The sequence below is a fragment of the Nomia melanderi genome, chromosome 6 (assembly GCF_051020985.1).
Source record: "Nomia melanderi isolate GNS246 chromosome 6, iyNomMela1, whole genome shotgun sequence".
Classification (NCBI taxonomy): domain Eukaryota; kingdom Metazoa; phylum Arthropoda; class Insecta; order Hymenoptera; family Halictidae; genus Nomia; species Nomia melanderi.
This window is the reverse complement of record NC_135004.1, coordinates 13,194,516-13,211,497: the sequence shown is the minus strand read 5'-3', so window position 1 is coordinate 13,211,497 and position 16,982 is coordinate 13,194,516. Positions and strand designations below refer to the sequence as shown.

General features: G+C 45.7%; 1 protein-coding gene across 1 annotated transcript; it reads left to right on the top strand.

Annotated features, from left to right (window-relative positions):
• Positions 1 to 3,039: 3,039 nt before the first annotated feature.
• On the top strand, positions 3,040 to 15,562 carry dap (cyclin-dependent kinase inhibitor dacapo). Its single transcript, XM_031978911.2, has 2 exons — positions 3,040 to 4,967; positions 11,080 to 15,562. The coding sequence occupies exons 1-2, from the start codon at positions 4,394 to 4,396 to the stop codon at positions 11,178 to 11,180; spliced, it is 675 nt and encodes a 224-aa protein (XP_031834771.1). The 5' UTR covers positions 3,040 to 4,393; the 3' UTR covers positions 11,181 to 15,562.
• Positions 15,563 to 16,982: the final 1,420 nt, after the last annotated feature.

The following is a 16,982-nucleotide window of genomic DNA, read 5'->3' as shown; positions in this document are numbered from 1 at the left end:
GTCGAACAATGGGCCCGCTCGAGGAATTTCACGAACCACGCATCGTTAATCAACCACGTCGGTAGGTGCACTGTCTAGCCGTGACGAGCGCAGTGCCGACGTTCGATCGACGTTGGGCTATCCTTTATTTTGGAATCCGCGGTGTTTCTGTAATCGCCTGATAGCTTCTACGAAAAACAAAGAAACAAGACCACTTGTCATCCGTTATCGGATCGCGCGAGACAACCCCGTCCGAGGCAGCCTCGGGCTCGATCCACCATCTTGGTCTCGATAAACATGATTTATCGCGGTTAACGTTTTCATTCTGTGACGCGGCGTGCACGCGACGTGATAAGCGGCCACGGTAAACCCGGATTCGATAGCGAAATCCTCGCGCCGAAAGGAACAGGTGTCCCTCCGGCTAGTAAACATCGCGACGCAGATGCAGCCACGCGTCTTCCGGTACGGTTACAATCATAGTCGTCATCCCCGCCAGTTCAGGATGTATACACATGAGCTTCCTCGAGAAATAATCTAGGACAGCTCATCGTCTGGAAGATACACGGGGTAGACGTTCCGCGGCGGCTGGGGGACGAGGAGGGCGCCGGTGTTTATTTTCCATCCTTCGTCTACGGGCGAGCCATGAGAGGAACACCTGTGCAACGAAATACCTTGCTAAACGGGTACCCCACCTAACCGCGGATGAAAGAGAGACGGCAGTCTCAACGAAACGCAAAAAGGATTGTTTTACGCGACTCATTCGCTCGTTCTCCCCTCATTGAGATGCATCCGGTGCCACCCTCACCACTTCCTGGATGTTGCGTGGGATTTTCATTCCCAACGACACGCTTTGCAATGCGCTCATGAGAATTCTGACCCCGCCGGTGAGCATCTTTACACCCTATTCATTTGCATCTCTATTTTTATCCCCTTTTCCCCCTTATTGGGGATCGTTTCTATGGATGAGAGGAATCATTGAAAAAAAAGAGGGAGGATTAATGAACGTTGGATAAGAAGCTTAGAAAATTCTTATATACCTCGCGAGGGAACTATTGGAGGGTAAGTAATTAAAATAATGGGATATAACCAAAAATATTTTGTTCACAGGTGTGTTTTCCGTTTACCGTAGATTTGAACGTTTGAAAGTTTCCCGCGCGAGCATGGCGGCGCTCGGTTCGGCGGCCATGCTGCGCCGAGCGGATACGCACCAACACCGGTGCGAGCAACGTGTCAAGCGGGAGACCCGATTGGCCGCGGTCGTCGCGTACGGTCTGCTCTCCCCGAGTCACACCTACGCGACGCGACACATTTCCCCGTTGCCCTCTGCGCGAGATAGAAACGATTCAGGCCACGAGAACAGCGGCGAAGTAAATTGACAATTATCAATGAAAAGTGTCGATTCTCCTCGTTGATCCCGCGCCTTTCCTAGCCGCGTCCCGGCAGACATCTGCCGGTCGACTTGCCCTGTTCAAATTCAACGAACGAACTCGTGCCCGGCATTTTATGCGTTCGCATAATATCGGCCAGACGAAGATCGTAACTGTTCACGCGTAGACTGGGTTGTGATAGACGTATTACTGGCGGATTATGGAAATTCGTGTCTGTTATCGTAGCAATGAAAATGTTTATCGGACAATGCTGCCCGCGTGAAGATAAATGGCCACGAAAGGGATAGGGGGGGACGTTTCACGAGTTTTCAGGCATTAACCCCTTGTCCTATGATTTATTTATCGATTGTGATCGATACAACTATGTCATTAATAATTTATTGGAAAAAGAGACAAATTCGATGCATATTCTATGCCCACCTTTGCTCTAAAATATAACTGATAGCGGAAAAATATTTCATTTGAATTCATAAGAATTGAGTAATATTTCTGTTTGTTAGATTCTGTTTAAAATCTTCACCACGAGTCTTACACAATATTATAAGGCAAGGGGTTAAAGGTGAGTAAACAGTAGCATCGTCGATGTGCCACTGGATGTATGGATTGCCACCTGGCTTCATAACTGACCGAGATTAATGATTAAATTAAATGTAAATTAAATGATCAAAATATTGAGTACGCGTAGAATACGTTCAAGGTTTACATTAGTGGTATGTATTACATAGGGTGCAATTTTTCGAGAAAGATGCCCCGACGACCGAGTTTATCAAAATTGAAAGTATGATGGTCTAATTCTCATCGCGGCGTTGGAACTATCACGGTGTCTATCAGTCGAAATAAAATGTCGGCGATAATCTGAACAGTATGCAAATAAATTCACTGTGCGTAACGTATTGCCATGCAAACATGGAAATCCGCCGAATAAACGTACATACGAGTGTCCGCGATAAGATTACAACCGTTGTTTTGAAAGCTGGACTTGTTTATTTTGTGCCCCTTTGTCAATACACGGTGCGTTTTCGCTTTTTTGTCGATTAACTTCCACGCATGACCGCGCTTGTGCTTACGGATTACTTTGTTTGAATGAGTACGTTACTAAAAAATCTACAATCGATTATTCCAAATTTCGAAACTCAACCACATGGCGGGTCTAATAATTAAAATACACCCGGCAATATTTATAGCAATAACAATAAATATACACAGCAACGCAAACATGTACCCTAACATAATCATGCAAAGGTTGCGCCTTCGATTTATCGCACGTACACTGGGTTGCAATACGAAACGAGGTGAACAGCATCGAGTCGCAGTGGAAAACGAAAATCCTAGCAACCGAGTGGGTACCCTCAACGCAGAAAAATAAAGTCTGAGGGTATTTACCACGGAGCTTGGGATACCGGGACACGTCCAATCGCTACAATCAGCATTCTGCTCGTTTATATTGTCGTGGAGAAGGGGCCAATAACTGTACAAGCTTCTCGTGCGTATTTTCAAAGAGGCGAATCGCTGCGCTCAGGTCGAAGGGACTATACTCTGCGAATGGCGGTTATTTCGTTCCTTCGCCGAACGGGATAGGGCGAGGGACGCGGCGGGGCAGGGGGCGCGGCACCGAATTAGCCGAAGAGAGCCGAGGATAGCCGAGGCGTTTAGAGGCTTGGTTCCCTGCAACGAGAAGCGCACACTTCAGTCGCTAGAGAGCGCTTTTCACGTGTGGGACGTGTCTTCGCGCAACTCCTCCAGTTACACAGCACGCACGCACCTCGTAGAGCGTCAACATAACTGCGCAATCGTGTTCGACCTTCCGCCGAACTTGGAACCACGCGTGTGTCTTGACAGTCGTGTGTTTGGCGGGAAGTCTGTTACTCCGGAACTTTGGATATTACGCGGTGTCGGAGCCAATACGGTGGTTCCGTGGGTCGCCAGCGAACAGCATATTGGTGCTTTCGGGCCGTGTGCAATAACGTTTTCCGTGAAATATCTGTTGGTGCCGTGTATAAGGGACTTGTGTCACGGTTGTTGTGATTGACCGCCTCGCGTGGTCCGGACAATTTTGAAGTTGGTATACACGGTTACGTGGCCGATTTGAAATTCGAATAACATCGTCGTGGCCTCTTCGCGGGAACACGTCGAGAAACACACGCTCATCTCCGTCTCTGGGAGGCTCACGCGCAAGTGCGCGCGACGTTGCCGGTTCGTTCTACCCGCGGGCTACACGATCAATTTATGAGAGAAACGAGCAGGAAATTCTCGATTCAACTTCATGACTAATCACCGGACATTGTTTCGTGTAGCTACAACGTCGAGCTGTCCGAGGAACTTCTCGCGAATGATGAGATAGCCGGGTCTGCTGTTTTGATAAGGTCTCTCGCTCCCTTCGTTGGTATACGCAATACAGTGTTTACCGTGTTGCCAAATTTTCTTCTCGGTCGTGTGCACGCTTACGGTCGGCAAGAAGCGATACGCATCTCGTTCGGAGCAAATAAAACTGCAGGTTCCGTGGGTGTGTGCCGTGAAACGTTTATTCGTGAAGTGTAATTCGCTTACACGAGCGAGTCAACGATCAGCGCAGTCCCGAGGCGACGCTGTGAGCACGGCCATTATTCGAAATTCGGTGGGTCGCGCCACGACCAGCGTTGCCACGTTTCGCTGTGCCGCGAGAACATCAATGTCCAGTGAACGATTCCTGGAAGAATCATCTCCGTAAATGGGACACGTGTGAACGCGTCGAAATCGATGCACGGACGGACAACTCTTAATGATCTCGTGCGGTGCGCTTGGGTTAACAGTCGTCGAGAAAAAGTGGTGCGCGAGCAAGTGGGGGAACACACGGAGATCGCGTACCGAAAACGTCGTCGGGACACGAACGACGTGCGATAGATAGAGAGGACTCGCCGCGGCGGAAAAGAGAGACAGAGGCAGAAGCCGTGTCTCGCTCGCTTGGGAACACCATCGGTTATTCGGTACACATATAATAAAACTTTGGTAAACGGCGACGTTGCCGTTGCACGGTAGACTAACGAAATATGAGCGCACGAGTGTTGAATCCGGCGATGATGACGGAAATGAGTCGGAATCTGGGTGGAGGACGAACGGCGCCTAGCAGGGCAGCCCTCGCTCGTGTTCGAAGGGATCTATTCGGTCCCGTCGATCACGCTGCAGCTCGCGCGTTAGCCGAGCGGGAGCTTCGCGCTCAATCCATACTCGACGCCGAGAGATGGGGATTCGACTTTCACTTGGAGATACCGCGGGCGAATTCGAGGTACGAGTGGGAGCTGGTCACACCGCAGGACGTGGTGCCAGAGCCCTATGCCCTACGCGGTATGCCCTACTTAAGGAAACACGCGCCTGGTACGCCTCGGAAGGTACAGGATTCCTCCTCGCCCACCAAGAAATTCCTTCGTAAAGAGACCCCGGCGACCACTCCGATCCTTCAGAAGTCGGAAAGAACGCCGCCTCAAGAACCGAGGGTACCACAAATCGGCGAGGTCACCATGAACGAAATATTCGACCTAGAGGCGGAGAAGAAGGTGTACATCGTCGAACCCACTACCCCCATTTTATCAACCTCCGCGACGAGGAAACAGTCCTCTATCACCGGTAAGTTAGAACTACCCGACCTTTTCATTTATTTTTCCTTCTGATTATCCCTTTGCACTCGGAAGTTTTTCACTGGAAATATTTTAACATTTTCTGATAAGATAAAATCGATATTTTGTGAAACTAAGTCGACGAGAAATCACCCATTGAGGAACAAAGCTATATTTGAATATTTCTCAAAATGATGCATTATAGAAAATATAATATTAAATATCAAATTTTATAGTTTTACTGTATGAATGGTGACTGAAAGTTACCTCTCGATTGCAAAGGGTTAATACTAGAACTACCGAACAGTCAAATTGACTTTTTCAAATTTTTCTGTGAAAACTACTATTGAGATTTCTGTTGATTTACTTCTTAGTTTGTCTGTCGTTGAAAAAATTTCTATAGTAATTTCTCAGAGAATTATCTGTTGTTTTTAATAATTATTAAAGAAGCAATTAGGAATGGATCAATTTGATCTCCCTGGTAGTTCTAGTGTTAACACGGAAACAATAATGATAATATTTTCCCATGCACATTTTTGCAGACTTCAGCTGCATTTTTCTAAGATACTGTATCTCGTTAAAGGGATAAGTAAAACGCGTTTTAATGAACCCCGTCACAGAGAATGATAATTAGTTTCCATTAGAACGTTGTTTTCTTGCATTTATCACGCGAACCGCCATTGCGCGTTGGAAACGAAACTGGTCGCGCAAACACGTGCGCTTGTTTCGACACGGTCGAAAGGAGTCAGCGCTGATTGCGTCAGTGTGTACGGGGGAAAAGCTTCCGCCCCGCCCCCACCCTTCCTCCCCCTTTTTTACCGTGTAATTTTAATGGAACCGACTGTTTCTTCATTGAATGAACCGCTTGTTTTGATTGGACGGCTGGTCTCGAGGTCGATCGGCTTAATTATTTATTAACGCGAGTTAACTGTGCGCTGCAGCGGCCGTGTTTTTGATATTTCGCGGCGAGTACCGTTTCGAAATAAAACGACGCGACCAACGACAGAGAGACAGACCGTAATTCGCCGTGGCTCGCGTGAACCAGCGCTCGCGGCCGCTCTCCGGTTGAGAACCCCTGGCGCCGAGCAAAAAGTCAACGCCGGTGCACCGGTTAGCGCGCGAAATTCAAACGGCGCGGCGCGTTCGCGTGCAAGTTCCTTGAGATATTTACCCGCAGAGTCGCGGGACGTCTAGCAGGCATCGCGCCGCGTATAAACATCGAGGGAAAGCGTCGGATAGACGCGTTAATGAGCCGCGGCGAATTGAAAGCGCCCTCCGACTTCCCACGCGTCGTTTCCTTCTCCCGCGTTTCAAGTCCGCCGCCGGCCGAGATAATCGTCTATTGCACGCGAGTTGCATGTTTTCGTACTCGTATCTGCCGTCGTCGATATTTTTTTCCAAAAGCCGCAGACGGTATCAGCCTCTCGCGCGAGATAATCAGCAATGTTTGTTTCGACGTCTCGCGATGTGCTTTTTTTTGTCCACCGAATGCTTCTCGGTCAAACCTCAACGACTCGCTTTCTTCTTCTTCTTTTTCTTCTTCTTCTTCGTCTTCTTTTTTCTTTCTTTTTCCCATCGCGAACGGTTAATCTCTCTCGAACAGTTACAACGAAAGAGCCGCGTTACATAATTGACCGAGGAACGCCGAAAGGTGGAGAGGAGAACGAGAGAGCAAGAGATTTCCTGAATTATTCCGTTCGATTAACGCGCATTATCGGAGTTAATTGGCTGGCATTATTTATACGGGAAACGCGTACAGCTTAGGTCAATCTAATTCGCCGGCCGGCAGACGAGGTCTACGCGATTTACGTAATTACGTAAGCACCTGATACCATACGAATGAATAGCAATCGGCGCGGTGCGCGTCCTCATCGTGCATGCACGATTTCGCGTAACGCGACCGTTGTTTGGTAAAGCTGGGGCCTCCGGTGTGTTGATTGGGAATCGAGGCCGATCTACGGGCGAACGTCCTCGGGACAATAAAAAGACGCGTTCCTACGAATGCGTAGATTGATAAAAACGATCGTACACTCACGGTTCGTCGATAAGCTTGAAAATAACGCCCAGGGAATATATTTTTAGCACGGATAAGCATCGTTCGATAATAAATGTACTCGGTCCTCGGGTAAACACGTATGACATAACGATAAACATTATTATGCATATTCGCCTATCGATTATCTCGAACCGTTGAACTGCTAGCGCGGTCTCCGAGAACGAAAACAGGTCAGTTTGGGTTCTTGAAATGACTGAGGGAATTTTTGCGGACAGCTGTCTACTAAATACCTATTGCATGGCAAAATAAGCGTGGAAATCAATAATAACATTATTTTATAAATATTATAAGTAAACTGCGGACCTTCGGTCAAATATAGTTTCCTCTATGTGAAAAGACTTTAGCAAAAATTATTTAACAATTAGAATATATAAATCTTGTTAAACGGTTTCTTATAATTCGCTCGGTTGCATGTCTGCAATTGCGTAAAATACGTAATTACGAGTTTCTGTAGTTTCGAGATATGGTTAAATGCCGCGAGAGAGGCGCCAAGTATTTGGAAAGTCCCGAACGGAGCGTGCGGGTCTTCCGTGTCGCGTTCCAGCGATGTCGCGGACCGCCATTTTGTCCGTGTGGTGTACCTCACGGTTTACTTCCCCTTTTTTCGCCTATTTATTAGTCGGCCGTGCACACCACCCACGCGACGCCACTATTTCTGGCCGTGACTCGTCATGTGTCCCGCACGCCGTGCATCTTACGCGGACCGTAAACACATTTTGCGTCGCAGAAGCACGCGACGCGACGCTCTTTTGTTTATACGTCACATTGTGTCCGCCGGGACGCGCGCTGGATGAAACTGTCAGGCGGGGAAAGCGCGTGTATATTTTGAGTACGCTGCGCTAACGAGCCCGAGCCACTGCGCGCGCGTTGCATGGGGCGGCATTGATTTTGTATTAATACGGGCATGGGTGACGGAGGATGTCTGGCTAGGCTCCCCTCGGGCGAAATTCGAAAGGACTCGTTACGATGGATTGGCAGATAATGAAGAACGTTAACGCTTAAGCGACCAGCCGGCGATCAATGAATTACGATTGCGTAGGGTTCGTTGTCCACGGGGAACCGTGATTTTAACTCGAAGTTGCGGGTAGTTTGCAGGAGATCTAGCAAATGAAACGGCAGAATTGTTGTGTCGAGTAAAAAAATTGCAAAAGTTCACTAAAACTTCGGTAAAAGAGTCTAGAAGCTTAGAGATCAATTAGAATCATTCCTACCGTTGAAGTTACGAATTTTTCTAGAAGTCTTTGATAGTATTAAAATGCATAAATTTGTATATCTACGGTCAACCCCAAAAAAGACAAGTTCAATTAGTTACCAGTGTACGCGAACTCGAATACGCAGTTCTTGGAACGTTGGAACTCTCATAAGCCCAGGTGTGTCGCATTTAATTAAAGTATAGAGCAAACGCCGGTAGGTTTAGCTATTTAAACAGACCAGTCCCATACGACTGGTTCTCGAATCGCCAATACCCGATCGAGAAAAGAAATGAAATTATATAAATTAATTTCTCCTCATCGTTGCAGGTTCCGTTCGCGTCTAAAAAAATCCCGGCCAATAATAACGCGCCCCACAGGAAGATCCGGTCGCGGTCGTTCCCGTAAAGTACTGCGCTCGTTCGAACGTGGAGCTAATTGCTCTAGATTACGCGTAATGGGCCTTACCTTCGCCGTTTATTTCGCGGTTCGGCTTCCATGGGTCGCGTGCTGCGGCTCGTGACAGTAACCGTTATTATTTTCCCGATGGTATCGCGCGGGGCGATAGTGCCGCGGTTCGATTAACCGGATCGATATGGGGTGGCGGCCGATCCTTCGACACGCTCCTCTTCCCTGCACCCCTTGCACGACGGTTTCGAGTATACGGGAGGCGAACCGCTCGTAACGTACCTTTTCGTCGGCGCTATGGGGGCGACTGATTTTCCTAACGTACGTTATTAATGAGCCAGCGCGGTCAGCTGTGCCGTCCATATGGGGTTGCACCCCCGTACATCTACCCCTGCCTCCGCCGCGCGCACCCTCGGTCATCGGCTTTTGTTCACGCGTGCGACCTTCCGACGAGTGTGTGCACTCGCCTCCTGCTCGCATGGGGGTATCAGCTGTGCTCACAATCGCCCCAGCCCTCGGGGTGGATGGCCCGCGGGGTGGCTCGCTTGGCATTTAAAATCGGGATTGCTCGGCCGACCCGCATGCGCGCTACGTATTTAAATTGCACGCAACGATTCCGCGAACCGACCCGACACCTCGCCGGTTGCAAAGCTCGCTGATCGATGAGAGGGTGATACCTGGAACGGAGGGGTTGATGAGTGCGTTTACACGGGCATCGATGAATCGTCCTGCTTGATCACGGGTATAGATATGGGAAGCATTTTTCTACGGTATTTTTTAATTGGATGGTACCTGGGGCTTGGAGAATCTGGTAATTGGGAGTGGTTGGTAGTTATCTTCAGTTGTTAGGAGTTTTTAGTGAGATCAAGGAAGATTGGTGTAAGTTCTTGAGCGGACTCGTAATATTGGGAATACTAGGAACAAAGTAATTTTTGGACTTCTTGTCAATTGATCAATGAACTGGAGCTGATGAATTTTGCTTACGAATGAACCTAACGGTAGAAACCCATTGGTCAATCTGCTGCTAGCAATTCCAGGTATTGATAAAATCACCCTCGAACCGTTCGTGCTTCTCGCCGGCAACAGAAAATAATGGCAGACGTTGGCGTCTCCGTCGCGGTGACTAATTTCTATTTTTTCGTTTGATTAACGACCGTAAGAGATTAGAGAGAGGTGGGGTCATGACCGTTCGCGCGCAGCTGTTACGGCGATCTCCATAATTCGTGTCGCGTGCCGTACCGATCGGGAAGCTTCGAAGCGGAGGGGTTAGGTCGGGAAATCGGACAGATGGGTGGGGTTTTCCCCGTGGAAAATTCGCCAAATGTTCGTACCAATAGGGTCAGAGGGTGGCAATGGGGATGGGGTGGTTTTTGTGGCTATGTGGAATTGAACGCGACGCGACGTGACTCATGATCACGAGTATCACCCGGCGCAGGCCGTGTTTTTGCGCAGGCTTCCTCTATCGTGACTCATTAAAGGTTCGCATACAACATCTCGCGTATTAAAGACAGAAAATTACACCGAGCCCGTGGCATGTTTTAATTATCGTCGGACTCCGCGAGGATCCGACGGGTTACCGTATCTGCCACTGATATAATTAACGGGCACGATGTGCCGATATTACGTTCCCCGGGTTATCGAAGATGCACGAGGTCGAGCTTTATATTTGCACGTGATTAGGATCCAGATTCTCGGACGACCTCGGTCCTTCTTCGAATCACGGTCTTTTTCGAGCGAGTATTTTTTCTCCTCGCTACAAAGGCGAAGTTGAGTTGCCATTTAACCAGAACTTGTCCGAGGCCATGGCTGATGAGATAACTGTGCCTGTGTTCTCGCGATAAAAGTTGAGGAGGACGGCCGATTCGAGCGAGGGTTTTTCTTTTTTTTTTAAACAAGTTACAGAAGCGACACGAGATTGAATAATTCTCGTTTTTTAATATTATCTATCGCACGCATTGGAATATTGAATTACACGGAACAAACGAAACGGAGGATTTCGAAAGTTCGATATTAAAAATGTAACATCTACGATACGACGTTTGCGCTTTTACAGGTGAGTCTGGTATTTTGAAAAAGCGTGTCCTATCGATACGAAAGAATCCTTTATTTTTGCCATTCCACGATTGGAATTCGAATGTACCTACAGAGACCATGAAAAATAGAACCATCAACGTCACTCGCCGATAAATCAAGCCTCTAACTCCGCGTTTAAAATTCAAGACTCGCCAGTCGAAACAGTAAAAATGATATGCATTAAATACGCGGCGAATGGTACAGTCCGCTCCATAAAAAAATACGAGCCATCCATTTTTTTCCCCTCTAAACGGACAGATACTACCGTCCGCCTAAGATACGACCGAAATATTTTCGAGCGGGCATCGCTCGGGTTCGATAAATTTAATCGTAAAACGTCTTAATATATTAGGTTCGACTAGCATGTAAACGTATGGTTATTTGTGTGCTTTCAGACTTCATGAAGAGTCGTAAACGTAGCCTAAACGGTAGCGCGAAGAGCATGATAGAGCCGCCGGAGAAAATGGCCCGCAACGCAGGTCAGATACGCAGCTAAGGAGTCTCTTCCGAGCTTCCTCCTTCAGCCTCGCTGTCCTTCTTCCATCTTTTGTCGCGCTCGAGCAAGAGTGAGCGAGAGAGAGAGAGAGAGAGGCCGGGAAACCACGGAGCAAGCAGGTCGGAGCTGGCGAGCGAGAAGCGTATTACCGCTGCCCCCAGGAGGAACGAGAAAGGCAGTGGCAAGCTCTGGCAGGAGGCGCGAGGTCCGTTGGCTGTGCCATTCACATAGATTTATCCGCCATGAATATGTGGACGGAAAACGGTGGCCAGTGAATTTAGAGAAAAAAAAAGAAGGGAAAAAAGATACAAATCGCTCCGTTTTTCGTCGCAACGTTTATAATGTACACGCACCGACACACATACACATACACACGTACGCATTACACAGAGAGACTAACCAGAGACACATATATTTTTCGTAGCCATGCCACGGAAATGAAAAAAAAGATAGTAACAATCACCGTGCCTAAAGGGATAGACGATAGGAACGGTACGGTGATCAAGGTTGTTGCTATCCTCTATTTTTCCTTTTCTCTACGTTTCTTCTACTTTTTTTATTTTATGTATGTACATGTAATTCATCGTGTCGTTATCTTTTTCTTGAAAGTAGGTTTAGGATCAGAGTAACGATTTAGCGTTATAAATATATAAATATATATATATATATATAAATATATAAATAAATAAATAATTTGTCGAGCGGGAGAAAAAGAGAGGGAGAGACAGCGTATGAGTGTATGAGAGTTGACGAGTTTCATGAAATTAATGTAATATATTTTGTCCGTTCGATATCGTTGAGTATGAAGCGATGGGCGGGGATGAATGGATGAATCTTTTTCTTTTTTCGACCAGACGAATATTTTGGATCCGTGGAAACGTGTCGTACACTTCGGACGAGAGTGTAAGCAGAGAACAAATTATATAAATATTTTTTAGGATAACGATACACGTAGATTTTTTTTAAGTAAGCCCGTAGGTTAGGTAAGTGGAAAGTGCATTTGCGTTTCGCGCCGAAACATAGACAGAGTGAAGGCCCGTTCGAGCCTGGTCCGCGGGCCCTTGGAAACAGAGGCTGTCTCAATTCAGACCCCGCGGGCCCTCAGCGACGAGTTCGATCCTCGCTGGAGACCCGCGGACCTTGTAACTTGACATGCTAACGCATTTGCGATGAATGGGAACTATAGGTCTTAAAAGCGAGTCTTGGAGTTGCTTTTGGAAATACAGTATTGCCTTGAGAAATATAATACCTACGTGAAAATATGGGAATTATAGGTCTTAAAAGCGAATCTTGGAGTTGCTTTTGGAAATACAGTATTGTCTTGAGAAATATCATACGTAGTTGAAACGTGTAGTATTTACTGGGAGACTATAGTGTTTATAGATTCGAAAGCTATAGGTTTTACTTGAGAACTATAATATCTAAATATTTCAAAGCTGTATCGTCTACTTAGAAACTACGATATTTAAGTATCTAAAAGCTACAGCATTTACTACGGAACTATAATGTCTAGGTATTCGGGAGCTATAGCATCCACTTGAAAACTATAGTGTCCATCTGGTAATTACAGTTAAAAACTAATAAAAAAAAAATTGAAATTCATTAACTTTAGAAATTACTGTTCCCATTCATCCTGAATCTGTTAGCCGAAGGCTGAGAGGCCGGTAAATCCACTGACGTGTTTCGCGATAGTTTCGATTGATGATATCCTCGAAACAATCGCGAAATCACATGACAATAGATCGATTTTTCTTTTCGAATTATATGACAATGACAGGAGCCAATCTTTTGACATGCAATTCTATTTTACACGTTTTGAGATTATGGAAAAGAAAGGGAACACGATCATGTTTCCGTGGCCGGATGGAGACCAGTCTCGAGGACGATACAACCGGGAGAGAGATAATGATTTAGATACGTAGCTGGTTACCCATGTTTAAGCATTGATCTCCTGTACGACTTTAAGAAAGTACAGCCGATGCCAAATCACCCCGCGATTTATTAATTCTTCTTTTCTTTCTTCTTGTGTGTCACCGTAGAAGGAACCTTCATCGTATTCGGCTCCCTCTCCTCTCTCCTCCCATTTGTTCCACGTGTTGCCACCCTGGTCCGAGCCAATCCTAGTGTACATAGAAGACAGAAGAAGATTGCACATACTTTGTGTATTTTATTTTACTTTGATCTTCGTAATTAATGAAATTGTGTAATATTACAATCGATTGAAATTTATATAAATCAATGTAGCTTTTATATAGCGCAATCTTCGCTTAGCTTCTCGATCAATTTACATTCTCTCGATGCATTTACCCGTGCATACTCTTCGAACCCTCCCTTTTGTTTGATCGTCTCATAAGGGACCCCTTGCACTGCGCAACGCTGACTTCTAACATCAACGAACTCGCGTTAAGATTCATTCAAATTCACGATATCGATGAATTCAAGACGCGCTTCACGCAAATTTATAATATTAGAACATTCACGCAGCGGTTCGTTGATATTACAAGCTCGCGTTACATCGTGCAACATCTTTGGACATTGGTGGTAAAACGTGGAAACCGTTGAAAGTTCTACGCAGCCCAGAAGTTCACCCCTTCGCGAGAGTATCACTTACGGATACACGAAATTCACAACACCGGTATGACTACCATATTAGGTACCATTTATCATGCCAAACTTCTTGGTAAATATCATTCAGCGAGTACAAATCGTAGCGTCGCGAGATCTTTGAACGGTTTACAGAAAATTCGGAGAAACAGACAGAGAGAGAGCGAGAGAGAGCGAGAGAGCGTGAAAAAGAAAGAGTGCAAATCTCTGTATCCGAATCGTTTTGTTTCTACGTGTCGTCCAACGAGAGAGCGCGCGAGGCTCGTAGTTACACAGAGAGAACGATTTTCTTCTTTTCTTCGGGAGAACGAACCAAAACACCTTCGTCACTTTCTCGATAAATCATCGCGGATCGATCCATCGCGGAACCGTAACATTTAATGTAAATGTAATTTGTATATCTCTTTAAATGGTATATTGATTTTATAATGGTAGCTGTTTATTACAAGTTTCATTTTTCTTCTTCTTCTCTTTCTCTTCTTCTTTCGCTTATAATAATTTGGTTAAAGCCATCCTCTGGAACAGCCCCTCCACACCCCCACCCCCGTGAGCCCTCCCGTCCCACCGTTCTCGCATCCCCCCGGCACAGACTTCTTCACGTCTTTTCTCCCTCCACCCCCCACCCCGAACCCCGACTCCCCCGTTTTGAGATTATAATCCAAAAATACGACTGGTGGTTACAAAGCTATTTTTTTTGCCCGCGTCGAGCCGCGCGCGGGCGGAAGAATCGATTCGTTGAGAGGAATTCCTAATGGTCGTCACTCACATCGCTTGTTGTTTTTTTCTTCTTCTTCATACCGGTCGCGTTGTACTCGAACCTACAATGGCGCTTTCAAGGCGGCGCGGTCGCGCGCACGGAGCGTCGCGATAAGGGAAATTCGAAAGGGAAAAAAAAAATCAAAATTCTACTCCGTAGTCTGATAAACGAATGCATACGTACAACGACAAAAAAGAAACTTGGAGAACGCGCGTTGACATGTTTTTCGAACTTTCGATGGAATTCGTACTTTTTCTGTTTTTTTTTTTCAATTGGATGAAAATGCGCCCGCGAACCTGATGATCGTTAAGTCTTTCGGAAGGGATCGATGATCAACGGCAGACTGCTCGCTATACCTTTTTTTTCACGTAACACGTTTTTCTTTCGTTGCCCGAGAGGAAAAAAGAGGAAAAGAACGAAGCGAAGGGAAACAAGGAAGAGAGACGCGAATAACGACCATGGAATCTCGGCAGATCTGCTAAAGGTCGCGCACGATGCACAAGGAGTCTGCCGTTTCAGGAACGAAACGGAACAAACGTAGCAAACAAACAAATAAGCAAACAAAAAAAAAATAGTAAAACGAGAATAAAAAATCGTATGTCTATGTAACCCTGTGATGTATTAGTATGATCTCAGTAAACATAACTTAGCGTGTACTTCTTTATTTGTAATAAGTAGATTAATGTATATGTGCGTTTCCGAAAACGTGACGTAACGGGCCCCGCAAGCTGATTGGGAAAAACTGTTGGTGTGAACGGAGGCTGCATACGCCTGGGCACGCGTGCATGACGGTTGTTTGTGCGGGTGAATGTTGATGAACCAAGAGAAACGTGTTTAAACGGGAGAGCGGAGAAAAGTACCCAGTGCCTCACTTCCAGTTGGTATTTCGCGTAAGAATTCTATGTGTAACGACAATATATTATTATATAAACCATAATCGTAAGAGAGTCTAAAAAGAACTAACCTACATAAGTGAATGCCTATGTTTATTAAAAAAAAAAGAATTATCTATAAAAAAAAAACATACACCTGTATCTGTTCTTTACCACACCTGGGCGTCCAGAACCTTGGCGTGCGTGTAGCCCTTGGTTAACGAGATTATTTTACTAAGAGAAATGATCGCAATTAAGAAATATTAGAGATTATTTGATAAACAATGTACTATCTTTGTGAACAAATTGTTTGAGTCCAACATATCCTTTTTCCTTTCGCAAAATGGCGAGAGATGTCTGTAGTAAAAATCTTACTAGAACATTGCAATTTTCTCCCTTTCCTCAATGGTAAATTCTGAAAAAGTTCCCTAAAAGTGTCAAAATTGGAAATAATAATATTTTGCAACGTTCCATATTAACCAAGGACTACCTGTTCCACTCCGTGTTTGTTTCTCCATTCATGTATTCACGGTATGTCGCAAAAAAGGAAGGCATTGTCCATTGTCCTTGTTTCATCCATTCACATGTAGTCAGGTTTTTCCGCCAGTAATCATCCTGCAACCGTTACGATGTTCCTTAAACTGTCTTTCCTTTTTGCAGCCAGAACACGCGCGTCCTAGAAAATCCCTCGAACCCTCCTACCGCGACCTTAAGAGAAGCGTACAGAAATTTGTTCGCCGAGAAAAGATTCAGACAGGTGCAGCTGTGCAGAAGCCGGTACACACCGTGAGACTACTCTCCCGAGAAGCAGGTGGTGTCCAAGTATTGCTACGAATATTTACCTTCGGTAAGTTACATTTCAATTTTACTTCCCCTTCTCCTCTTCCTTCCTTTCATTCGCGAGCCTCGCGATCGTTGCGGTCGAGATTCTTTTTCTGAAGGATGAAAATGGTCCAGGAGGCTTGAAACGAGATTATTCATTCTCAGTGTGGCGTCACGGAAAGAAGGAAGGAAGGCAGAGATCAGTTGATAATACCACGCTACTGTATCCACAGGAAATAGGTTGGCCGAAGGGTCTTATTTTCCAGAAAATCGTTTTCATGGTACGCAAATGAACGATACCACGTTCGTAACCAGTAAATTTTTCGACTACTAATTGTCAGCGAAAGTGACGGAATCGAGCTAATTACCGCAGATTTTTGACGTTAAAACAGGATGAAATTCGGAAGTGTTTCGAGATATTAGTCTCGTAACGATTTGTTGTTTGAAACGAAGAAACTTCCGTTAAAAGAGTCGCAAATGGAAAAGCAGAATAACAAAATATTTTGAAAGTTATCATATTCGAAAAGACGTGGATTCACGTCATTTGTCGCGAATGTGTAAAGAAGAGACGAATATACTGAAAGACGGTGGAAAATTGTCGAACTAAGTATACGGAATTCGGTGAAAATTAATTCATCAAAGTCAATCTCGGTTTTCAGTTTTCAATTTGTTCGAAAGTAACAAGAGGCTTTCCGGCTAGCCAATAAGTTTCGAGGATTCTTTTTCTTCGGCGAGGGTAATTGAAAC

Excerpts from the sequence above, each read along its gene's own strand:
- dap (XM_031978911.2), top strand. The coding sequence starts at position 4,394 with ATGAGCGCACGAGTGTTGAATCCGGCGATGATGACGGAAATGAGTCGG. Across the intron at positions 4,968-11,079 it reads GAAACAGTCCTCTATCACCG|ACTTCATGAAGAGTCGTAAA; the intron begins GTAAGTTAGAAC and ends GTGTGCTTTCAG.